At 41.1% G+C, this 26,236-nt stretch overlaps 1 protein-coding gene across 4 annotated transcripts in view; it reads left to right on the top strand.

The window, feature by feature from the left end:
* LOC125459112 (eosinophil peroxidase-like) overlaps positions 1-26,236 on the top strand; it is a 100,660-nt gene that overhangs the window by 32,489 nt on the left and 41,935 nt on the right. For 3 of the 4 annotated variants that reach the window (XM_048545034.2, XM_048545037.2, XM_048545033.2), the window contains exons 1-3: positions 12,458-12,608; positions 18,670-18,760; positions 23,438-23,531. In XM_048545034.2, the coding sequence (XP_048400991.2) occupies positions 12,606-12,608; positions 18,670-18,760; positions 23,438-23,531 (188 nt within the window). In that variant the 5' untranslated portion in view covers positions 12,458-12,605. Of the gene's footprint in view, positions 1-12,457; positions 12,609-18,669; positions 18,761-23,437; positions 23,532-26,236 lie in introns of those variants that run through there. The other variant, XM_059652000.1, reaches the window with a different exon arrangement.

The raw sequence follows: 26,236 nt of genomic DNA, 5'->3' as shown, positions 1-26,236 counted from the left end.
GCCATACCTCTTCTCACCATTCGGCTGCTTCAGGTTATGCGCCATTTTGTCCTTCAAGAAAGTGAGGACTGTGGCAGTGAGTGTGCTACAATGGATTTGGGCAATGTGGCTATTGTAATTGAATAGCTGACAATGCAGGCATGCTTTGAGATATCAGTTTTGAAATGGTTTCAGAGATAGTAAGAACTGCAGATACTGAAGAATCTGAGATAACAAGGTGTAGAGCTGGATGAACACAGCAGGCCAAGCAGCATCAGAGGAACAAGAAGGCTGACGTTTCGGGCCTGGACCCTTCTTCAAAAAAAAGAAGGGTCTAGGACCTAAAGGTCAGCCTTGCTGCTCCACTGATGCTGCTTGGCCTGCTGTGTTCATCCAGCTCTACACCTTGTTATCTCTAAGTGGTGCTGGGTATATGACAGTGAGATGAAACTGCGGTTAATGGAGATGGCTGGTAGGTGAGTGTGACAATTAAAATGCCTTGAAGCTAATGATGTAATTGGTGGGAGATGTCATTTTAAGATTCATTTGTTGTACGTACGCCTTGCCTTTAAGAGACTTCACCTTTAAGAATTTGGTGTGCTGTCTGTGTATACAAAGTTGGGACTCCACCTATCAAGTGGTCTAACAAGCTGAATACACAGAAATCAGTTGGTCACCTCTAACATCTGTTTCATTATTTAGAAGGCATTATAATGTTTTAAATAAACTACGTCACAAAAGTAATCTAATCCCTGAAGAATGATTAATTATTAGTCTATGATCATTAACATGGCGTCATTCACAGACTGAGTTCACTGAACTCCCTGCAGTTCTGGACCAGGCCATTGAGGGTGATTCTCGTCCAGAATCTAAAACTGTGACTATGGCTCCTGGCATGAACACAATGACCTCTGCTTCTAACCTCGACAGTAGCCTCCTGGTTCCTTGTCAGTTGCCTGTCCTCCCATTCAGCTCCTGAAATAAGGTCTACACACTCTCTGCAACCATTTTGAGGACCTGTTCAGTTTTGAGGCCCTGTCTTTAGCCCTGAGGATGCTTAGGCCCTTTTTTCCTGCAGGCCCATTTCAGCAAATAGAAAAGAACATTGTGGTGAAGAATTGGACATTCATTCCATTTATGAGTCCTGAAGCCAAGCTCCTGTCCAATGTACGTTTACCTACCCTATCCTTCGAGGGTTGGGGGAATTAGAACATGATTAAGGAACAGTAATAACTGGAAGTTGCAACTCTGGACATGTCAAACACCATCTGAGAGAAACCTTTTTAAAGTACAGCAGGTGACAACTATTTTGGAATTACAGAACCTGCAACCTCAGAGATTGTACCATTCATGTCCACAGAAGAACAAACTCATGTTCTGCTTTCAGTCGTGAGTCAGTGATAACGCCCCTGCTCTAAGGAGGATGGCACATCATCTAGGCTGTCACTCCAGAACTGTAATGAGAGAAGTGCTGAACTGTTGGGAGTGTTATTTTTACGGTGAGATGCTGAACCAGGCGTCTTGCCCACTCATGTAAATGCTATGGAAGGATTTTGAAGAGGAGTAAGGGAATTCTCCATTGATTTCTGGTCAGTATTAGCCCTCAACAAAAATCAGCAAAGAATTGCCAGTGTTGGAGGGTTTTAGCTATCAGGAGGTGCTGAATAGGCTGGGGCTATTTTCCCTGGACCATCGGAGGCTGAGGGGTGATGTTACAGAATAAAATCATGAGGAGGATGGATAGGGCAAATAGTCAAGGTTTTTTTTTCCCCAGGGTTGGGGACTCCAAAACTAGAGGGCATAGGTTTAGAGTGAGCAAGGGGGAAAGATTTAAAAAGGACCTAAGGGGCAACTTTTTCACACAAAAGTTGGAGCGTGTATTGAATGAGCTGCCAGAGGAAGTGAGGGGGTCTGATACAATTGCAACATTAAAGGGTATCCGGATGGATACGTGAATAGGTAGGATTTAGAGGGACATGGGCCAGAAGCTGGAAAATGGGACTAGATTAATTTAGAATATCTGGTCAGCATGGACAAATTGGACCAAAGGGTCTGCTTCCATGTTGTACAGTACTATGACTCTTAAAAACACATTATTTGATCATTATTATATTGCTTGTTTGTGGGCATTTGTTGTGATCAAATTGGCTACTGTGCTTATTTTGTTTTAACAGTGATTACAATTCAAGAAGCATTTCATTGGTTAGAAAATACTTTAAACCATCTGGACGTTGTTCCGGTTGTTTCTAACTCAATTCTTTACTTTGCTCATCTTCTAACCTTGGGGTCAATGATGTAGGCTGCCGCCTCTCAGACATTTGGTAGCCATCACTAGACCAGCCAAATGACTAATCAGTCAGGGGCAGAGATCCAGGATTCAGCACAATGCAGTTCACCTCTGTAGCACTGCCCTTTCTCACCACAGTAATTTAAGCTAGGCTTTGGAACTTGCCCTCGGAACACCTTGCCAGCAAACAAAACCTGGAAGTCCTGGTACAAACTCCAAAAGTACAGCTGAGAGTGGTCCACTTTAACCAGCTGTCACATACATTTGCAACACAGGACTGGCTAACCATGTCTTGGCATACTGAAGCAGAAATACTCCAGCATGTTTCGGCGAATATGAGGAGAGAGTAGATTGTGTTTCTTTTTCCCTAGCTAAAGAGATTTCTGTATCATGATAACATCTGAAGGCTTTCAGCAGGGGCATTAATGAATCTGTATTTCTGTGAAGTTCAAAATATTTTTCCGAATTATATTTATTCAAGATGTACAGTACCCAACTGAGACTAACCATACTGTATAATTATTGACAATTAGTCAAAGCTTCAAAGAGGGCTGATTGATGTTGAATTGCTGATTAGTGGCACTATTAGCACAATGCCTTTCATTCTTATTGCTGAGGGGTGTGTTGCAGCTTTTGTGGTCCTAGGAAAGGTTTTCTTTGAAGTAAGGTGTAGGACTAAGCCAGTGAGAAACACACAGTGCTTTCAATTAGCTCTTGTGGACCACAACTTGAAGCTGTATCGAACTGTCCTCACCTCTTATTAGGCCTCATGTCACTGGCATTCGGCCTGTGGGCCTGTTGACAGGCTTCTGGAAGTAGGCCACAAATCTCAAGCTCGGAAACAGTCAGAGCCAGAGGAAATCTCAAACAAATAAATAAGCTCCACAAATATCTAGCCTGAGGAAGAGGATATTGCTTTTGGGTTACACCCCTGTTACCCAGTTGGAGAGTGACTACATACTAGACATATGTAGCAGAAATTTAATCCCATCAAAAAAGTCATAAAATTTAATTCAATACTAAACTTGGTACATGATGGGCCTATATTTTGATAAAAGAATTATCATCACAGCTGCTAGCTAATTGTAAAAACTGGTTAACTAAAGCCTTTCAGGAAAAGGAGCCTGCTCCAGTTTGGCCCACATTTTGACTGTTATTACAATATATAGTACTCCCAATAAACCAGCTGCTCCATTATCATACAATAGCTACATAACAGAAGCATGGGAGAAATATCAGCAACAATTTAAGCATTAGATCAGGGCAAAGCATAGGTAGTCCAGCCTGACTGACCTAGCAAAGTCTTCCTCACTAATAGCTGGGGCATGATGAAAACTGTGAATCCTAAATAACTGACTACAAGCTCCATAGAGTCTTGTGGCCTCAAGACAAACAGAAGAAAGGAAACTCCTTGCTGATTACAGTCCAGAACACCTCTCATTCAATATATCATTGCTCATCAATGATGAATATTTCAAGGAAGTATTGAGAAAAGTAATATATCATGAAATATGTTCTAGTGAGGTAACGTCAATGGCCTTCATTTCCTCTGTTGTTTCAGCAAGTCAAAACGTATGCCTGTTGTAGTACTGTCCTGTTTCTCTCATACTTCCTCTTATTCTCTATCTTATAGAGTTATAAAGATGTGCAGCACTGAAATAAACTCTTTGGCCCAACTGGTCCATGCTGATCAAATATCCTAAATTAATCTAATCCCCTTTGCCAGCATTTGGCCGGTACCCCTCTAAACCCTTCCTATTCATATACCCATCCAGATGTATTTTAAATATTGTAATTGTACCAGCCTCCACCACTTCCTCTGGCAGCTCATTCCATGCACACACCACCCGCTGTATGAAAAAAAAATGCCCTTAGGTCCCTTTTAAATCTTTCCCCTCTCGCCTTAAACCTATTCCGTCTTGTTTTGGACTCCTCTACTCTGGGGAAAAAATCTTATCTATTCACCCTATTCATGCACCTCATGATTTTATAAATTTCCACAAAGTTACTCCTCGTCCTCCAACAGTCCAAGGAATATAGCTCCAGACTATTCATCTTCTCCTCACAACTCAAGTCCTCCAACACCAGCAACATGCTTGTGAATCTTTTCTGAACCCTTTCAAGTTTACCAACATCATTCCTATAGCAGGGAGACCAGAGCTGAACACACTATTCCAAAAGTGGGCTACTAACCAATGTCTTGTACAGCCGCGACATGACCTCCCAACTCTGACACTCAATGTACTGACCAATACAGGCAAGCATACCAAATGCCTTCTTCTATCTGAGTTTGTCATTGAAGAGACTAACTTTATGATCCCTTGATTCTGTTTCTAATAAATGGATAACTTCACAAGTGATAATGGGAACTGCAGATGCTGGAGAATCCAAGATAACAAAGTGTGGAGCTGGATGAACACAGCAGGCCAAGCAGCATCTCAGGAGCACAAAAGCTGACGTTTCAGGCCTAGACATCTCTGATGAAGGGTCTAGGCCGAAACGTCGGCTTTTGTGCTCCTGAGATGCTGCTTGGCCTGCTGTGTTCATCCAGCTCCACACTTTGTTATCTTGGATAACTTCACAATTTCCCTTTCTGTTGCAACCGTAGTTGAAGTTGTATACCATGATTTCAGGTACCACCCCACCATACAGGCAATAAGGTGTTTCTGCAGCTACAATCAGAATGGTTGTTGCCTCCTTGATTTTAGGGTAAGGGCATTACTGAGCATTGGAGAACAGTCTGACAGGGGAGGAAGAACAGTCACTAGTCCATATTTATATCAACAAGATAGGTGGGGAGAGGCACGCAGTCCTGCTAGCAGAGTTTAGGGAGCAGGAGGGAACCTAGTTATCAGGACCTCAAAGGTTGTAATTTCTGGATTCTCCTATTGTCACATTCAATAGAATCTAGGAATAAGAGAACAAAGTGATAAATTTATAGCTGGAGAGATGATGCAAGCTTTAGAAGTTAGGACAACTTTAGGGGGCTATGGGGCAGGTACAAGCCATACCAATTGTACATCAACAGAGCTGGAATCATTGTCCTCGCATGACAATTTGCTACTTCTATTGGGAAGGTTGAAACTAACCTAACAGTGAAATGGGAACCAGGATGTAACCCAAGAAAGGATAAGCAAAGTGCACTAAAGATTGAGAGAGGCATTCTAGTAGAGGTGAGGTCAGACTCAAAGGGAGCATAATAAGGTCTAAACTAGGTTTACTGCACATGTATGTAGATACACTGAGCATGGTAAATAAGCTTGGTGAGCTGCTTAATCAGATAATCATATGGGAGTATGTTGTGGTAATAATGGAAACCTTGCTCAAGAAATGACTAGCTATGCATGTTTTCTCAGCCCAGTATTCCTATGCCAGCCATTAAGCACCTGTCTATTCCCATGTTTCAGCATCTGACCCTAGGCCTTGACGCCATGGAGCTTCAAGTGATCACCTAAGTACTTCTTAAATGTTGTAATGATTCATACCTCTATCACCCCTTCAGGCAGTGAGTTCCAGACTCGCAGCATCCTTAAGTGAAATAGACATTGATACATTTCTGCTAAAATATCTGCCCTTTACCCTAACTCTATGCCCCAGTCATTGATGCCTCTAGTAAGAGGAAATGTTCCTTCCAATTTGCCCCATCCATGCCCTTTTTAATTTTGTGCACCTCAGCCGGGTATCCTCCTCTCAGTTTTCTCTGCTCTAAGGAAAATAACTCTAGTTTATCTAGTCTCTGTTCATAGCTGAAATACTCAATCCCAGGCAACATCCTGGTGAATTCAGTGCAGTCATATCTTTTCTGTAGTGTGACAACCAGAACTCCACATAGTCCTCCAGCTATAGCCTGACTAACATCATATACATCTCCATCATAACCTTCCTACTCTTGTATTCAATGCCTTGATAATAAAAAACAAATATCCACTTTGCCAAAATACATCACCTTAGATACATCACCTCATACTTTTCAGGATTAAATTCAATTTGACATTGCTTTGCACATCTGACCAGACTGTTTTTATCATCCTGTAGTCCATGGCTTTTCTCCTCGCTATTTATCAAACAACAATTTTCACGTGATCTGAGAATTTACTGATCAAATCCTCAACATTCATGCCTCGTTAATAACGTACATTGCAAACAGCAAGGGACCCAGCAGTAAACTCTGCAGAATGACATTGGATATAGGTTTCCAATCCCAAAACAATCTTTGACCATTACACTCTGCCTCCTGCCACAAAGCCACTTTTGGTTCCAATTTGCCAGAGTGCACTAGATACCATGGGCTCTTACCTTCTTGTGAAAAGCCTTACTGGTGTAGACTACATCAATCACAGTACCTTCAACCATGCTTCTAGTTATGCCTCCAAAAATCTCAATCAAACCTGCCAGACACAATCTAACAAGCCACATTTACTGTCCTTAAATAATCATAGAACATAGAACATTACAGCACAGCACAGGCCCTTCGGCCCTCGACGTTGTGCCAACCTGTCATACTGACCTCAAGCCCATCTAACCTACACTATTCCATGTACGTCCATACGCTTACCCAATGACGACTTAAATGTACCTAAAGTTGGCGAATCTACTACCGTTGCAGGCAAAACGTTCCATTCCCTTACTACTCTCTGAGTAAAGAAACTACCTCTGACATCTGTCCTATATCTTTCACCCCTCAATTTAAAGCTATGTCCCCTCGTGCTCGCCGTCACCATCCTAGGAAAAAGGCTCTCCCTATCCACCCTATCTAACCCTCTGATTATTTTATGTGTTTCAATTAAGTCACCTCTCAACCTTCTTCTCTCTAATGAAAACAGCCTCAAGTCCCTCAGCCTTTCCTCGTAAGACCTTCCCTCCATACCAGGCAACATCCTAGTAAATCTCCTCAGCACCCTTTCCAAAGCTTCCACATCCTTCTTATAATGCGGTGACCAGAACTGTACGCAATACTCCAAGTGCGGCCACACCAGAGTTTTGTACAGCTTCACCATAACCTCTTGGTTTCGGAACTCGATCCCTCTATTAATAGAAGCTAAAACACTGTATGCCTTCTTAACAGCCCTGTCAACCTGGGTGGCAACTTTCAAGGATCTGTGCACATGGACACCGAGATCTCTCTGCTCATCTACACTACCAAGAATCTTACCATTAGCTCAGTACTTTGCTTTCCGGTTACTCCTACCAAAGTTCATCACCTCACACTTGTCTGCATTAAACTCCATTTGCCACCTCTCAGCCCAGCTCTGCAGCTTATCTATGTCTCTCTGCAACCTACAGCATCCTTCGTCACTATCCACAACTCCACCGACCTTAGTGTCATCTGCAAATTTACTAAACCATCCTTCTACGCCCTCATCCAGGTCATTTATAAAAATGACAAACAGCAGTGGACCCAACACCGACCCTTGCGGTATACCACTAGTAACTGGTCTCCAGGATGAACATTTCCCATCAACTACCACCCTCTGTCTTCTTTCAGCAAGCCAATTTCCAATCCAAAGTGCTATATCTCCCACAATTCCACTCCTCCGCATTTTGTAAAATAGCCTACTGTGGGGAACCTTATCGAACCCCTTGCTGAAATCCATATACACCACACCAACCGGTTTACTCTCATCTACCTGTTTGGTCACCTTCTCAAAGAACTCAATAAGGTTAGTGAGGCACAACCTTCCCTTCACAAAACCGTGCTGACTATCCCTAATCAATTTATTCTTTTCTAGATTATTATAAATCCTATCCCTTATAACCTTTTCCAACACTTTACCAACAACTGAGCTAAGGCTCACTGGTCTATAATTACCAGGGTTGTCTCTACTCCCCTTCTTGAACAGGGGAACCACATTTGCTATCCTCCAGTCATCTGGCACTATTCCTGTAGACAATGACGAGTTAAAGATCAATGCCAAAGGCTCGGCAATCTCCTCCCTGGCTTCCCAGAGGATCCTAGGATAAATCCCATCCAGCCCAGGGGACTTATCTATCTTCACCCTCTGTAGGATTTCTAATATCTCTTCCTTGAGAACCTTAATCCCACCTAGTCTAGTAGCCTGTATCTCAGTATTCTCCTCGACAACATTGTCGTTTTCTAGAGTGAATACTGTCAAAAAATATTCATTTAGCGCTTCCCCTATCTCCTCTGACTCCACACACAACTTACTACTACTATCCGTGATTGGCTCTAATCTTATTTACGTCATTCTTTTATTCCTTAAATACCTATAGAAAGCCTTAGGGTTTACCCTGATCCTATCCGCCAACAACTTCTCACGTGTCCTCCTGGCTCTTCTGAGCTCTCTCTTTAAGTCTTTCCTGGCTACCTCGTAGCCCTCAAGTGCCCTAACTGATCCTTCACATCTGATCCTAACATAAGCTTTCTTCTTCCTCTTGACCAGAGATTCCACCTCCTTCGTAAACCACGGCTCCCACACTCTACAGCTTCCTCCCTGCCTGACATGTACATACTTATCTAGGACACACAGGAACTTTTCCTTGAATAAGCTCCACATTTCTAATGTGCCCATTCCCCGCAGTTTCCTTCCCCATCCTATGCTCCCTAAATCTTGCCTAATCTCATCGTAATTGTCTTTCCCCCAGCTTCTTAAAGTGGAAAGTACTTCTGTTACACAGAAAATGTTTCCAATAGTTTCCCTAATGTTGATTTTAGACACATGGCCTGTAGTGCCCTGCTATATCCTTACCACCTTTGCTGATTAATTGTACTCTGTTTATAAAAGGAAGAGAAAAAGCAAAATAAGGAAGAGGTTGCAACTAAAAGTAACACATGAATGAAAGATATGAATATTAACTCACATGACATTTTTTATCTGTGTCCATAGAAACTAAGAGCAGGAGTAGGCCATATGGCCCTTCGAGCCTGCTCTGCCATTCAACGTGATCATGGCTGATCATCCAGCTCAGTATCCTGTTGCTATGTTCATCCCACACCCTTTAATTTCTTTAGCCCTAAGAAATATATCTAACTCCTTCCTGAGAAAAATTGAATCTTTGCCTCAACCATTTTCTGTGGCAAAGAATTCCACAGCTCATCTCTGATTCCATCCTCCTCCATGCCATTGTCTTAGATTGTAACAGATTGTTTCTCAATTGTATTTGACAACAAGCTGAGCATCTAACATCAAATACTTCTTCTCACAAATGTTGTCTTCTTTAACCCAAGCTCAGTCTATATGCTGCTAAATCTTTTATCCATACCTTCAATCACATTCAAATTTCATGTTTCCAAAGTTCTCCATTCTGGGCTCCCATTATCCATCCTCCACAAAATTCAGCTCAACATAAACTCTCTCTCCTATTGTGCACTAAGTCCCATTCACCAATCATTGCTATTCTTCATAAACTACATCAGCACCAAATTCCTTCCCCAAGCCTCCTACTTGCAATTCATCCTGATATTTAAATCATCTGATGGGGACTTGTCTCTCCTATCCGAGCAATGACTTCCATCTCTACCCAAAATCTTTGTTCTCAATGTAGATCTTTCTTCATCTCCACTCCCGTTGACATGCTATTGTAGCTTTCTAGGTTGGAATATTTTCTTTTCGGTTCTCTCTCCCTTCTCCTATGAGCGTCTTTCTAAATCAATCTGTCGTACAAAATTTTTGGTCACCCCTCCTAATGGGTCTTTTGCTCAGCTCATTTATTTGTCTGATTACAATCTCCGAAATATCTTGGAGTGTTTGGCTTCTCCCTCACTGGAATGGTGTGTTCAAAATCAAACCCCTATTCCTAGTATTGTCACAAAAGTAAAAAGGTTTGTATAAATATGCAAAATCTTCCAATTTATCCATCTACCCAGGCTGACAGAAAACCAGATTTTTGCTCTTTGCAAAAATTAATATTTATTACAAATAGATTCCCACCATAGCTAGATGGCACAGTGGCTCAGTGTTTAGCAATGCAGCCTCACAGCGCTAGTAGCCCAAGCCAAACTGGAATCAATCAGTACTGGGGGCAAACTCTCCAGTGCTTGGAATCATATCTGATATATATGAAGATGGTTGTGGTTGTTGGAGGTCAGTCATCTCAGCTCCAGGACATCTCTGCAGGAGCTCCTCAGGGCAGTGTCCGCAGTCTAATCATCTTCAGCAGCTTCAGCAATGACCTTCCCTCCATCATAAGGTCAAAGTGGGGATGTTCGCTGATGATTGCACCATTCGCAGCTCCTCAAATACTGAAGCAGTCCACGATCAAATGCAACAAGATCTGGACAATATCAAGGCTTGAGCTGACAAGTGGTAAGTTACACAGTGCCTCAGTGGTTAGCACCGCTGCCTCACAGCACTGGGAACCCAAGTTCAAATCCAGCCTCCGGTGACTGTCTGTATGGAGTTCGCACATTCTCCCCGTGTCTGTGTGTGTTTCCTCCAGGTGCTCCGGTTTCCTCCCACAGTCCAAAGAGGTGCAGGCTAGGTGGATTGACCTTGCTAAATTGCCCATAGTGTCTAGGAATGTGTAGGTTAGGTGGCCAAAAGGGGATGGGTCTGGGTGAGAAGCTCTGAGGGTCAGTGTGGACTTGTTGGGCTGAAGGACCTGTTTTCACACTGTAGGGATTCTATGAAAATACACTATCGATAAACAATTTTGAATTGACTGCATGTATATCTATTTGTTAAAACTCTGACTCCCTTATAAAATCTCCACTACACACATAATGTAGACAATCATACAGGCACAAAAAGACATGCGAGATATAGGCAAAGGGAAAGCCTGAGATGGCAGTTCAATGATCACTATCCACAGGGTTCACTGTGATGATCTTATTGGCTTGTCAGAACTTGCTTCCCTGGGTACTTTCAATTGCTAGTAGGAGGCAAACAATGACTGCTTCACATTTATAAAGTTTCTGACTTATTGGTTAAAACCAACAGCTTTCGGAAAAAGATCACTGACATAAACCGGCTGCCTTCAACCTTGGTATATCCTATAGAGAAAGGACAGCTCCCTTCTTTCCAAAAGTCCATTAGCTTCTAATCCAAACTTTCACATCTGCAAGCTGTTCAGCTGCATGGAAGCCATTCACACAGATAGTGACAGGCAGAAGGCTATTTCATCAACAACATGTCACCATTCTCCAGACCTATCAGCTACTTGCTGCCAACCAAATCTCCATTCATACACCCTCCTTGGCTCCAGCCCATCTCTATCTAGACACCTTCCCATTGCCTGTAAAGAGCTCTTACAATGAGTTTCAGATATTTTGCCCTTAAAAAGTGCAGATATCCTTCCTGCAATCTTTATTTCTTTTTTAAAATCATCCTTCTCCACTTCTGTTGACAATCAAAAATACTAAAAATTAAAAAGATATAGTCTTTACATTGTCTACAATGTTAATTCATAATCTTTTTCCCTGTTGATTGCTGTAGGTCTATAATGTGTACAGTTTATATCTATGTGTGTCAAAAAAATCCACAGGATACACAATTCCTTGTTCACAAAACTTTCTGTTGTCATTTTAATTTTTTTGAACAGTTACCATTCCAAATTAAGTTTAAAATTTTTGAGATATCCAACTGTCGCAATGTAGTTTCAGTGTGTCCATTTGTTGGTTCTGATGAGTGAGTTTCTGAAGTTTCTTTCCCATTTTATGTAGAAGAGAAATTTGCAACCATCAAGGGACCATTGACAATGCTACAGAAATCTAAGTATCACCGTAAAAAACATTCACAAGACCTGGGGGAAGAAAAAAAATCACATTGCACAACAGGAATAAACCTGACTCGGATTGTTGTTTTATGAATGATTTCACAGTACTCAAAAATACCCTGCCATCATTTTCAAATGCATGGAATCCCCAACAACATCCCTTATCAGTATGAGAAAAGGCATCTCCTTGACCTTCACTGATGAATTTTGACAGAAGTTATGTTCTCTATTTTGACAGAGACACTGTCTATCAATCCCCAAACCACACATTTGAATATTTAGAGATAGAAAATCTTTTTCAAGTTTGTATGAATGAGGCTATTATTTAGGAGTAGTTGGCGCTTTGCTCTGAAGTCATGATTTCTGCCAATGCTACAGGTAAATCCAACAGATAAAAAGAGAACTGAACCTTATTGAATAAACACACAGGGTTAAGTCATGAGACATGAACACTGGTCTCAAATTAAACTACAGCAGGGGTAATCGTCATTGTGAATCAAGACACAGGGCTGGGAATTCTGCCTTCAAAACTGAGTTTCGGCTTCATACTAAAAAACCCAAACTTAGTCTGGGATCATTGCCATCACTGGTGAGAATTCAAAAACCTAAACGTCAAGTTCTGGGAATCCTACTATAACAGAAAACTGCAGCAGCGAGCTTTAACAGAATGGTAAGGAAGGAATTCTTTAACATAATTATGGTAAAACTTCAAACAAACTAATGAAGGACTACAGAGTTAGTTTGGCATTTCATACTGGAACAGCTAATGACCTGTATTTGGAATTCTATCCTTCTCTCCTCATTTTCCAGCTTTACACAACCTTCTTTCTCTCCGTGCCCCTGTCTGTTTCAGTCTTATATGCACCTTTCCTGAGTTGATCCATATGTTAGCTTTTTAATTTATTCAGAATTCATCTGTTTGAGCGAACGCACTCAGGTCTCATATCCTGTGAAATAGATTGATGCCATCAAAGTCTATTGGGGCTCATCTTTACAGATACATGGAGTTGCTTAGATCTCTGATCAGAAACCTAAGATAGCTGTTGGTGCCTTTTCCCAATTTCCATGTTGTAATGTGTGTCATTTATCTCAGTAAATTTGTTTTCTGGAAGTTTGTGACAACTCTTAAAGGTTTCTGCCATTATAGCTGACAAGTCCCTATAATATTCAACTCTTACCTCGTCATTCTGTCTATCATTTGGGTTATTACATGTTACTTCCAAATTACATTTGCAAATGTTTCACAACCAATGTTTATTTTTGAAAGGAACAAATAACACAGGTGGGTACAGTGTAAAACTGAAGAATTAAGAAGTTAAATTAATTGCAGGAAAATTGTAAAAATTATAAATCCACATTTAGGATTTTATTAGGAGTTCTTATGTCCAAAGTCTAATTTGAATGTTTTGGTTGTCTTACAAAGAAAAAGGTGAAAAGACCCAGCCGCAGCTTTGTGACCAGTAGGAGACAAACAGATCATTTGTTATGTTCTACCTAAGTTGTGGCTTACTTTAAAAGCCATATTATTTTGATATTTTAATCATAACATTTTAGCTTCGGTAAAGGAGAATAAAATTGATAATAATCATCACAATCAAAGCAAAACCTTGGTTTCAAAATTAGAAAAACTCAAAAATAACGGGGCCCAATTTAACATATTTTAATTTAATTCAGAATTACAATTTTATAGCTTCAACTCAGCTCAGCATAAAGTAGGAGAACAGTAAGTATGTAAGTTCATGGAATACAACATCTGTTTAGCAAAGCATTCTCTTGCAGTTCATATTGTGAAGGAAAGGGTTGCTTTCAGACTGTTTCTGTTTCAATCCATATTGTGGACAATGATTAAAAAACAGTACTTCATACTTTACTTGTGATAAATCTCAAATACATTGTCACCTCTTAAATTGTTCTTTGTAAATCAACTCAGTTTTAAAAAACTGCCACAACAGTCTGGTCATTGACAAAGCTTTTGTTGAGCAATATTTAACCCATAGAAGTAATCTAATTATAAAAAAAGTGAACAGGATACCATGTTATGCACTTGTGCAAATTTTTCCTGACTGCACTAGATATGTTTGGGTAGTCTTTGTCTTAGAATACTTAGCTATGAAAAAATAATTTTTACTGAAGTAACTCAATGGAACATCAATGATGTACTTTAAGCTTCAATATGGGCTAATTAACTATTACACGTCTGTTAATACTTTCACTATGTGTGCATTAAATTTCCACAGCCATTCACCTTCTTTCCTAGGTGAATCTTCAACTGCATTACTTACTGTTCTTATTTAATTACTTGATTACCAAGCTTTTCCTTTCACCCTAACTCCAAAGATCTAGCCAACTCTTTAGATTTTCATTGTCGGTGACTTTCTCACTGTAGTAACATCTGCCTTAAAGCATTAGAATACAGTATTCAGAATGGCCTGCTCAGTATTCAATGGCTCACATTGCTGGAACTTAGTTTAATCTCAATTATAATTGTCGCATGAGTAAGTACCTCTTTAATTGAAATCATTTTGGGGTTGATTCAGGTATTGCATTAAAGTGTACATTTCATCCACTGAGCTATTAATAAGTCACTTTCTTGTATGAATTTGCCATCCTTCCTGCATTGTTACAAACTGGAAAAGATCAGGAAATTTTCTCTTACTTAGAATCGATGTTTCTTTTGAAAATTTATAATCAAATGCATGAGAAGCACTTTAATAAATTCTAGATAAAATTCTCCAAAATCCCTTTCTGCGAGGAGTATATATCATTGCTTTTGACAAAAGGAGCTCATCCCTGTCCCTCTGTCCTAACCTACTAAATAATGAATACATCCTTTAATTTTGCTCCTAACTATGTGATGGACATCTTAGTTCCTAATCTTTCTATTCAGTTATCTTTTCTTTTGTTACAGCTTTGAAAAAAAGTTTCTGCCTCCTCACTGAGATATTCTTTCTCCTTTTCACAGAAGTTCTGCATTTTATTCTTTCAAATTATATATCTTTTTATTTCATTTTCACATTGATCAAGCTTCTGACCAGGTGACCTATTTTGTCTGTCTCTTTGTTTTAACTTCTATTTTGTCTATACATATTCTGACTTCCAATTTGAGCTTGACTTCCTTTCTCTTCATTCTATTAACTTGATGTTCTTGTTAACGCCATTGTTCTTTAACCACTGTTTAAGATCTCTTCATTTTTTCTGTCTCAGTTTTTTTATATTACAAGACAGGTCATAATGGATAGGTTTTACAAATTTGTTCTCAAAGCAGAGAGCTGTGTGCAACGGAATCAACTATGCAGGCATTCAGATACAAAATCATGCAAGTGCACTGATTTGTAAAATCTAGGTCAATACTTTCAACTGTTCATTGTCTCATTTCCAGAATTTTATGACAGTAACAATACCGCACTTTTGTGAGCTTTTAATGATCTGTATTCCCCTGTCATTAACTCTTTCTTTTGCATCTATGTGGCCTCATCATGGGAACATGGAACAATTTATAAAGCTGGGAGATAATAATCCCACTAGTGACTTTTGAAGGATGTGGTTTGGAGTAAGAGTATCAGCTGTTGCAGCACTATGCTCCCTTAGCATATTCTGTACATTTGTAATTTTTAAAATTGTAATGAAAATCATTTTGTTCATCAAGGCTTTTCCTTTTGGTTAGCCTCCAAGGACCGGCACCTTGACCATGGTGGGCATTGCCTCGTCCACATTACTTTCCTTTTTGTTTCATTTTCTAGTTGTTTCCCTTTATTTTGTCCACTGTCTCTCTCCTTTTCATATTCTCTCTCTTTTTTCATAAAGATCATGTCCTCTCCTTCACTGGTTCCTGTTATCATTTGCTCAGTTTCATGCCCTACTCTCTCCAATTTCCATTTTTGCTTTTCTGGTGCCCAATTATAATGTTTCTTTTCTTTTTCTTTCCTTCAACTTTGCTACTTCCTAAACCTAGTTGAATTCTAACGGGGGAGCTAATTCTGGATCCGAGGTCACTGTTAGAATATGCACTGTTAGTGATGCCTGGATATATGATGTGGTTGGGGTAGATTTCCACCACCAAACCGCCTGCTCGTGCTCGTCTATGAGTCTGTTCCGTAGTTTGGTAGAGGACAGGCCACAAATAAGTCTCACAGAAGAGGTGCAACAAGATGTAGTTTAATGCTTAACAGTAACTATATACAGGTTACATTAACTCTTACTGTAGGAACTATTACTAACAAGAGATAGAGAAGATGTGTATCTCCAACAGGAGACTATCCAAGACTCTAACTGATTCTCCAGCCTGGAACATCATCTTACTGGGCAGAGCTCAAGATACATTAACTCTTTCAGAATAATTTTCTTACACAACAGTCTTCAGCCTTATAATCAGTATGTTATCATCACAAATCCCACTGAGAGCATTATCTGCCTCTTGCTGCACCCAGTCTCCTCTTAATATTATGCACATTGAACCAATTTGATTGGACAGTGCTAATTATGGTACTGAGACCTCAACAAAAGGCCAAGCAGGAATACAAAGCTTCACTTTTACTGAAAATGCTGGGCATTGTTGCATCCACATGGAAGATTCACCATGGTGAGAACAGGGCTGTTCCTTAAGCTACCTGATCTTCACTACCATGTTAGGTGCAGAGCAATAGAAAGTTTTGTTTTGAATAACTGGCTATGGATTACTTTGCTGTCTGCAGAAACTACTACATTTGGGTGTTTAGATCATGGGCAGCCTTGAGTTGCAGTCTCACCAGGTTGGTGCCAAATTCTGTATTATGTGTGCTCCTGCTTCTGGCACATCTTCTGTAATCTCCAATGAAACAGACTTGGTATCCTTGTTTAATGGTGAGTAAGGAAAGAGAGAAGGAAAGGGCATTGTGCTTACTTACTGTAGTGACATGTGATTGAAGCCCAGTTCTAGGCAACTCAGTCTATCTTAGCATGGTGGTGTTGTTGCTATGGAAAATGCTTTGACCAATCAGACACAGGATAATGTTAAATGTTCACTGACAGGTATTATCTATAGTCAATTGAAATGAAAATACATGTGGATTATGCATTAGCCAGCTACTCCCTATCCAGTGGAAATTATTCAAATCAACACTTCTCTTACCACAAGAAGTGGAAGGTGATTAACTCCTGTAAATACAATCATGGGCAGACATGACTGCAACAGATTAATGTGGTCAGACATCAAATAGGCTACTTCCATAGGTTGGTTATCTTACTCAGGCCAGGTTGGCAGTCATGTCCTTCAGGAGCCAGCCAACCCTGACGCTGAGGGCACGATTGAGCCTTTCATCATGGGACACCCTGAAGCCACTGTGCCAGAGTACAGTCTGCCTTCTTCATGGTGCTCAGAGTGGAACAATTACTGATTAATCAGTTAATTATGGATGCGAACTGATGATCCTCATTTGACTTAATTATTAGAGCCATCTGATTATTTTCTAACTTTAAACTTTGTATTAGTTGTTTATAATTGGTCTCTCATAAGCTATTAACCACCTACCATGTAGCATAAGCCAGACATATAGACCAGACTTACTCAGTCAAAGAGGTAGGTTTTGAGGAGCATTTTAAAGAGGAAGGAGAGGAAGATTGATGGTGCGACTCAGAGAGAGAATTCTGGAGCTTAGTCAATAAATGCTGGCCTTGCCTTGCTATGAGAAGATTGAATACCACCTCATTAGGGGATAAGGGGGATACAGGCTTGCTCAAATGTTTTGAACTTAAAATGCATCTCAGTGTCCTGGTTTCAAATAAAAGGTCAACCATTTCTTGTCCCAGCTTGGGATCTGACTTATAACGTTGGGTTGAATTTGCATACTTGAATCTCTGTTGGAATAGAGGCAGGCAGGATTTCAGAATGGTCGTTAGGAAACAATTCTGGAACTGTGGAACACCATCCACATTTTTAGGACAGAGGATGAGGGAGCAGGTAGCCAGCCCACATGCAGTACTTCTGCCCTTACCTACACCATTTCAGGGTCGGAATTTTAGGCCCCACTGCTATTTCATGGAATTAGGCCCATTTTGATACTGGACATGGTTCCTCTGTGATGCCGTGAACTATGAACCATCCAGTAACTGAATCTGGAACCAGGGGTTGGGACGAGTGGAGTGAGGGATGAGGGCATATGTGGGGTGAGAGCTAGGGTACCTCACACTTATATGAAGAAGTGGACTAGCTTCCCAGTGAATGAAGATGGACCTTCCAAACTGCCAGCTTCAGTCTCCAACTGCCTCTGTCCCCAACTTGGGCCTATTTCTAAAGGGAATAGCCACATCTCCAACCCATCTCTGTTACCCTATAGTGAAGTTTGTGTCTGCACACAATGCTAGAGAGCACATGGGATCACAACATCGGGAATTCACAATTCTTACTTCAAGGATAAGAATCCAGGCTGTTAGATCCGACTACAATTAAATCAATTGGCCCAATGATGTTATGCTTAAGGACTCTCTTACTTGTGCAGTTCTGTTCTTTTTGAGATCACTTATAACTGAACAACTGAGCGTCCAGCCCACAATCCACTAAAGTCTCCATATTGTCATTTGAAATGTTACTGTACAAATAGTTTACTTATTTATAGGACAGTTTACTGTCCACTATTTTAGCTATTGCAATCAATCTAACTTAAAAATGAGCTTGCTAATTCATTCATTGTTATTTATTGACTTATTCAAAGAAATTACATTGCCAGTATAGTGATAACTTTTTTTTCCACATGTAGGTATTAAGTACAGGAACCCGCCAGTTACTGTTCGTGCTTAGTTGCCTGAGCTCCACATGTACATCAGAAGAAATGCATCCCAAAGTAAAAGGTAAATGAGACTGTAACCCATGCATTTAATGTACAATAGACAATTTTGCTACCCAGAGAGTTTTCATGTCAAGAGAGCTTCGTAGACTGTGTATGAAAGTCTGGAATTTGGTGCAAATGGGAATTCAGTACAAAGAAAGCATTTTACATTTTATTCTTTTTGAGTTCCTCCAGTAGCTTATCTTAACTAGCTAAAAATGGTAACCTTTTCTAACTTTAAATTTGAAACTAATTAAATAAAAAAAAGTTTAGTTTGGTATGGCATTTTAGGCAGTGTGGCATTACTCTATCATGTGAGAGTTTGTGAAGTGAATTGCAATCTTCAACAGTTAAATGTTAACGCCTTGAGGAACTTCAACTCAGAATTGTTAGATTGAACTAAGAGCTGCAGATATTCCTGGGCATGAGGAGCAGCAGAGCTACCTAGACACTATATCCCAGAAGACAGTTGCTTGCGTTAGGTCAAGTGGTACATTAGAATTGGTTAATAGACAAGGCTAGGCAGGTGTAGACTCCACAAGGAACCTTTATGCTTACATTTATTCATCAGATACAAGATACTTTCTGCCTGTTTGGATAAGAACAAGGACTGCATTGTGAATGAGCAAAATAACCCTAGCACTATGGTGTCAGAGCTCTGAATCATGTATCATCAGCCTAGGAGCTGCAAAGACATTCGGCAGGGGTCTGGCCAGTCATGTCTAAGGGCTGCTCAAAGTTGTCCAGAGGTCTTGAATGAATTCAGTCCTGACTGTCCTTCCATTGATGTTGCAGGAAGGTTCGGAGGGAGTCACAGGGCTAGTGAGGAGAATTAATGTCAGGAGGGATGGGGAATCAGGTTGTGGGGTGTGGAATCCGAGGTATTGGTGGAGGTAAGGACAAGCATGATAATGAGGGAGAATTCAAGGTGAACAGGGTTTAAGGGAGAACAGCTTCAGAGGGAATAGTAAGCTATGGGAGGGGTGATTATTGGCAGTTATCACCAACATGACCTCCACAGAAGGAACGTTGAGGAGCAGAGCAAGCATCATTTTTGGTATTGAAGGGGCAGGGAGGACAATTGGTGGCAACGTTTGATGTGGTGGGAATCCAAATGGACAGGATGGATAGAAAAGGGCTGTCAGGTTATTATGAGCTAAAAGAAAACATGGATGGTTTGGGCTGCTACTTCATGACCAGGCAGAGCCTAGTGCTGACAGTGTCCACCCCAAGCAACATTCCCTGCCATAACTTTCCATTCTCTAGATGCAAAGTGCTACCAGAAAATGGCTGGGTATAATCAGAGTCAGGTTGTTGGGTAAAAGTGTGGAACCATGTTTGTTGAACTCTAGGACATTGAAGATACAAATACAACAGACAGCCACTTGCAAAACTCCAACTACATTTAATTTGCAATCTCTTCACCACCCATTAATCATGCATGTAGAGCAGAGATACTTAGGTGTCAGATGCTGGTCAAAGGCGATTTGCAACATGCCTTTAATTTCTTGCCAGTTGAACTTGGCTGAAGTTAGCAACAATGAAATTTTAAAAAGGCCAATGCTGGCCATAGGTGCATCATTATTTATACAAATTCCAAGGGTATTGTATAAGCCCCACACCATTGTTTCGTTATTTGTCACATAAGTATAACAATGGTCCATACTGAATGCAGGGAGAAATTGAACAGGCAATATCATTTGGAGATAAGATGGGTCTCAGAGCACAGGAAGCAGTCCTTAAATGAGGAAACATGGTGGTCACTTGTCCAGTGTAGTTCCTTCAAAGTGCCGCACATGATGAGGCTGAAGCTCGATGAACAATGGAGACAGGGTTTTTGTAATCAGTCTGCTGCATGTCTCACTGTATGGAAAAGCACTCTCAATCTGTATTTGAAAGGAAATGCTTCTGATCACCCAACTGAGATCCAAGAACCTCTTCCACACTTTCTGTTTTCAATGAAGGTCATTTCCACCAGAAGCCCTGCACTGCGTCATTGGTAGGATGTTTCTTCCTATATCTGCCTTCCTAAGAAGGTGAAGGTGCATGCAGGAAGACCAGAAGAAGCAGCAGGCTGCCACAGAGGACAAGGAAAACCCCGTTCAGGAAGAAGCCACAGCCATAGGGCCGCTCAGAGTGCATGGGGTATGTAAGAGGCCGAGAGCTTTCTGGCTCCAGCCCCAACTCCATTTCCTGGGTGATGAATGAGGTAGAGTGTAGAGGGTCTGCACGTCCCATGACACTGTGATGAAACTGCTGGAGCGGGACCTGACAGCTGCAAGAATGCAAGGCCAACTTCTCCCAAAAGCTGTGAAGATGACAACCACTCACAACATCTGTGCAACTGGTTCCTTTCAGGTGTGACAGCTGATCATAGTGGGACCTCTCGGTCATGCTCTCGCAAATACATCTGGGCAGTAACCAAGGCTGGCTGTGAAAGGTCCCAGCCACTCATTTTGATCCTCCATGATGAGGGTTGTGGGATTTGGTAACATTGCTGGCTTCCCTCATGTGTGGGCCACCGTTGGCTGTGACATGTGACACTGGGAGGGGTCTACATACAAAGCACATTGAGAGGTCCAGGCTACAGTGTTGTGGAATTCCGAAGGGATGGGTTCCATTTAATTAACGTCTGGGTGATCACTGTTCCCACTTCCCAAAGATGTATGCCTCCTAAATGGCAACTGTCATATCTGCTACATCCTAGAGCAGTTTGATGTACCTGCTGTGATTGAGCGTGTAGGTGCCTTACAAGGCTGGATACTGGGGAAAGAACGCTACCACTGCAATCATGATGCCATTGCACACCATCTCCCCCGGGTTTAATGCACCCCACACTTCATCAAGGGCCATGAGGGAGCAGAATGTATTGCTGCTGAAGGTACAGTTCCGCTCTTGGCCAAGTCCAGACAGATTGTGCGACACCATCCTGGCATGCTGTACTCGGCATAACTGGAACAGGCAATGGGGCATTTTGTGGATGCACAGGAATGGGGGAATGGGAGTATTCTTCCAACAATGATGATGAGGAGGAGGAGGAGGATAAGGATGTTGGGGAGGAGGAAGCCTCCATCCATTGGATGTGATGTATTTGAATTTTCAGAAGGCTTTTGATAAAATCCCAAAGAGGAAGGTAGTAAACAAAATTAAAGTCCAAGGGTTTGGAAGTAATACACTAACACGTATTGAGGATTGACTAACAGGCCGAAAGCAGAGAGGTGGAAATAAATGGATTATTCAGAAGTTGGTAGAATATGACCAGTGGGTTTTCACAAGGATCAGTGCTTTTTCACTGGATTTGCACAAACTATTATTTGGATGTGAGGCCAATTATATTTCCAGGTTTGAGAATTATACAAAACTTAACGGGACTGTGACTTGTGTGAAGTATGCACAGAGACTTCAAGGAGATTTATTTAGGCTGATTAACTGGGCCAAAGCATGGCAGATGGAAAACAAAGTGAGTAAGTGTAAGGTTCTTCACTTTGGAAGGAACTGAATAACTCAGTTATTTGCTATTGACAAAAAAACCCAGTTAACTCATTCCAACTACTGAATCTGACATAGTCTGAGATCCATGTAAATATCTACATCACCAAAACAAAGAACTGCAGGTGCTGGAGATCTAAAACAAACGAAAACAGAAATTGTTGGAGAATTCAGCAGGCTTAATAGAGAAAATAGGGGTAAAGTTTTAAGGCCAACAACCCTTCTTCAGAACTGGGTTAAATTTAATATTTGCTAATTCCAGTAGTTGAGAGGGACTAAAACAACTAAACAGTGCAGCTCCCCAGCCTCAGATAACACCATGCAGTCTCAAAAGGTTGCCCTGTAACCAACATTAGGTCGACAGGCCACTATTAGTTTGGTTTTTCTCTCTCCCCTTCTTTGAACAAAAATATAGCTTTTACAGTCCTACAGTCCTCTCATAGCAGCCCTGAATCCAAGAGAGATTCAAAGATTATACTTAAAACCTCTAATATTTCTTCCCCTACTTACCTCAATTACCTAAGATGCATCCATCAATATTCAGCACTCCAAACATTCTTGTTCATACCTCCTTTTTTGTATCTTTTGACCCTATGAAGATTTTTCCAATCTTCAGCCACCATTCTGAAAATAACAGCTGTGACAGTGAGTTGCAGCGACCAGTAGTGGAGTATCAAAGCACTGTATAATCCATTTCTGCCTCCATCAAAGGGAAAGGTGAATCTATGGGGCAGTGAACAGTCTGGAACCTCTGGTTCACTTTCTTTCACTTTGAAGGCAGAAACCTTTGTTACACACCTAACTTGAGCCCCGGTTGATATTGGCCAACTCAATCCAGACACCATAATCAAGCTTGTGGCTTTCTGGTTCACAGACCTCAGTTCCCACCGGCTTTACAACTCAGCTTCCAGAAACACGTGAGATTTTTACGCAGTTTAATTCAGTATTGCTCACGTAGAAAAATTGACAACATTCCTGCTCAGGCTAAAGCAGAGGCAATGTATTGTCAGCTGAGAATTTAATTGAAGATCATATTTCCACTTCAGGATGCTCTACAGTGTCTAAGTATAGCTTCCCAGAAGTAGAATATATGGAACCAAATAGGATTTTAAAAATAACTAATGTTAATCTACAGTTTCTCCAAAATTAATGCTATTAAGTCTATTGCTACACTCTTTAAAAAATGTGCAATTCTTTTCTGGGCTTGCAGGATTGATGAATCAGCGAGGGAGTGGACTTGTCAATGATGCATATCAGCAAGCACTTGATCTTGTTAATGCTGCCTACAAAAGATCAAGAGACAGGTAAAATTAAAAAATTAAAAAGGGGCAAGTCAGTATTTTTTTTTAAACTGCAAAACCAGTTCATGTGCCAGAGCCCATCATGCAAAAAAAAACTCCACAGCAAGGTGGAAAAGAATAGACAGCAGTTCAATGAATCTGGGTGCACTGAATTTGCACTTAATTTTTGAAGAAAAGTGTAGAAGAGAGAGAGTTATTTGGTGTAGGAGTTCTGAGCTCCACACAGTGAGGGTACAGGGAAAGGGGAACAATTTCATAGACAGTTGTGTTATTGCTGGCCTGTGAGAAAATCAATGACCACACTTCAACGTTAATTATCATGGGAAATGATTTTTGATGTTTCAGAGATCTGGCATCACACTGTATAATTGCATGTCATTTTGCTATCAAGCAAGTGCTGCAAACTGGTCTCAGTGTTCAATGGAGAGGGCACTGTGATGGGGGGTGGGGTGGGGGTGGTGATATGATGGTGGGAAGTTTGCTTTGTTCTTACTTCATCCTGTAGCTGAACTGGATGTGTTCAAATGGATCTGTGTTCTAGCTGCCACAATAATATCCTGGTTTACTGAACTTTGAACAGTGGAAAATAAATTACAAGAAAAGAATAAATGGTAATGATGGTCACACAAACCTTAGGCAGGAAAATCTCACCACTATTGGCTGCTTTTCTAAAACATTAAAATAATTTTGCCCTTACTATTATAGTGCCAAACAGAATAAGTTGCCTGCTGATCAATTCTTAAGCCATACAAAATGCTGCCTTAATGCAACAGTCATGACCTTCCCTCCATCATCAGGTCAGAAATGGGGATGTTAGCAGATGATTGCACCATATTCAGCACCATCCGTGACTCCTCAGATGCTGAAGCAGTCCATTTCAAAATACAGCAAAATTTGGACAATATCAGGAGTGTGATGAAATACTCCCCACTTACCTGAATGAGTGAAACTCCAGCAACCATCAACAAGGTTGTCACCATCCAGGACACAGCAGCTCCTGGATTGGAACCATGTCCACAAACCCTTTCTGCCTCCACTATTGATGCATAATACCATCAGTGGGTATCATTTCCAAGACAATGCCAAAATTCACCAAGGCTCCTTAGACAACACCTTACACACCCACAACCACTTCTATTTAGAAGGACAAAGGTAATGGATACGTGGGAATACCACCCCTGTACGTTCCATTCCAAGACACTCACCATCCTGACTTGGAAATATATCACTAGTCTTTCGCTGTCACTATCAAAATCCTGGAACTCCCTTGCTACTGGCATTTTGTCCCAAATACCTACAGCAAATACGCTGCAGTAGTAAAGGAGGCAGCACACCACCACCTTCTCAGAGGCAACAAGGGAAAGACAATAAATGTAATGTCCACGTGAACAAATTTTTTAAAATGAAAATGGAGCTAAAATTTCCCTGAGGAATTTTCCACATTAACATTCTTTCTGTTAAAGAGTTATCCAGCTTTCTTGAAATTCTCTCTAAACATGTGGGCATCTCTGGCTGCACTAGTATTTGTAAACCATCACTACTTTTCCTTGAGAAAGTGATGGTGAGCTGTTTTGTTTTGACTGCAGGCCATTCTGTGTGTACACATCTGGAGTGCTGTTAGGAAGTGAACACCAGGTCTCTGAAGCAGTGACAATGAAGGAACAAATGTATGGGTCCAGATCAGAGTGGCATGAGACTTGGAGTGGAACTTGAGGTCTATACTGTTCTCACTGATCTGTTGTCCTTGATCTGCTAGGTCATTGAGGTCATGGGTTTGGAAGGCACTGTCAGGGAAGCCTTGGCAAGTTGCTGCACTGCATCTAGAGGATGGTACATACTACTGTCACTGTGCGTCTGTGGCACAGACAGTGAAGATTTAAGGTGGTGCTTGTGGTTCCAATCAAGTGTGTTCCTTTGTCCTTTATGGTTGACCTGAGGAACCTAGAACAGCACAGCACAGGAATAGGCCCTTCAGCCCATTATGTCTGTGCTGACCATGATGCCAATCTAAACTAATCCTATCTGCCTGCATATGGTCTGAATCACTTTATTCCCTGCCTGTTCATTGTTGTCTCTCTAAATCTCTCAAACTTTGCTATGTATTTGCTTCTACCACCTCCTCAGGCCGCGCACTCCAGGCACCTACTTCTCTATGTATAAAAACCTTGCCTCATACATCTCCTTTAAACTTTTCCCTCTCTCACCCTAAGCCTCCACCCCCTTGTATTTGACATTTCAACCCTGGGAAAAAGACTCCGACTATCTACCCTGTCAATTCCTCCCATTTTATATACTTCTACCAGATTGCCTCTCTGCCTCGACGCTCCAGTGAAAACAATCCAAGTTTATCCAACTTCTCTTTATAGCTAATACATTCCAATCCAGGCGAAATCCTGATAATCCTCTTTCGTACCCTCTCCGAAGTCTCCACATACATCTGATAGTGTAGCGACTAAGTGTGGCCAATATTCTCCAAATGTGGCCTAAGTTAAGTTTTATATAGCTGCAACATGACTTACCAACATTTATACTGTGTTTCAACTGATGAAGGGAAGCATGCCATATGCTTTCTTTATCCCCTTATCCACCTGTGTTGCCATTTTCAGGGAGCTCTGGACTCCCTCTGTATATCAATGCTCCCAAGGCTTCTGCTATTTCCTGTATACTTTCATCATACATTTGACCTCCCAAGAAGCATCACCTCACAT

Source organism: Stegostoma tigrinum, chromosome 17, assembly GCF_030684315.1.
Source record: "Stegostoma tigrinum isolate sSteTig4 chromosome 17, sSteTig4.hap1, whole genome shotgun sequence".
Lineage (NCBI taxonomy): Eukaryota > Metazoa > Chordata > Chondrichthyes > Orectolobiformes > Stegostomatidae > Stegostoma > Stegostoma tigrinum.
This window is presented reverse-complemented; position numbering and strand designations above follow the sequence as displayed.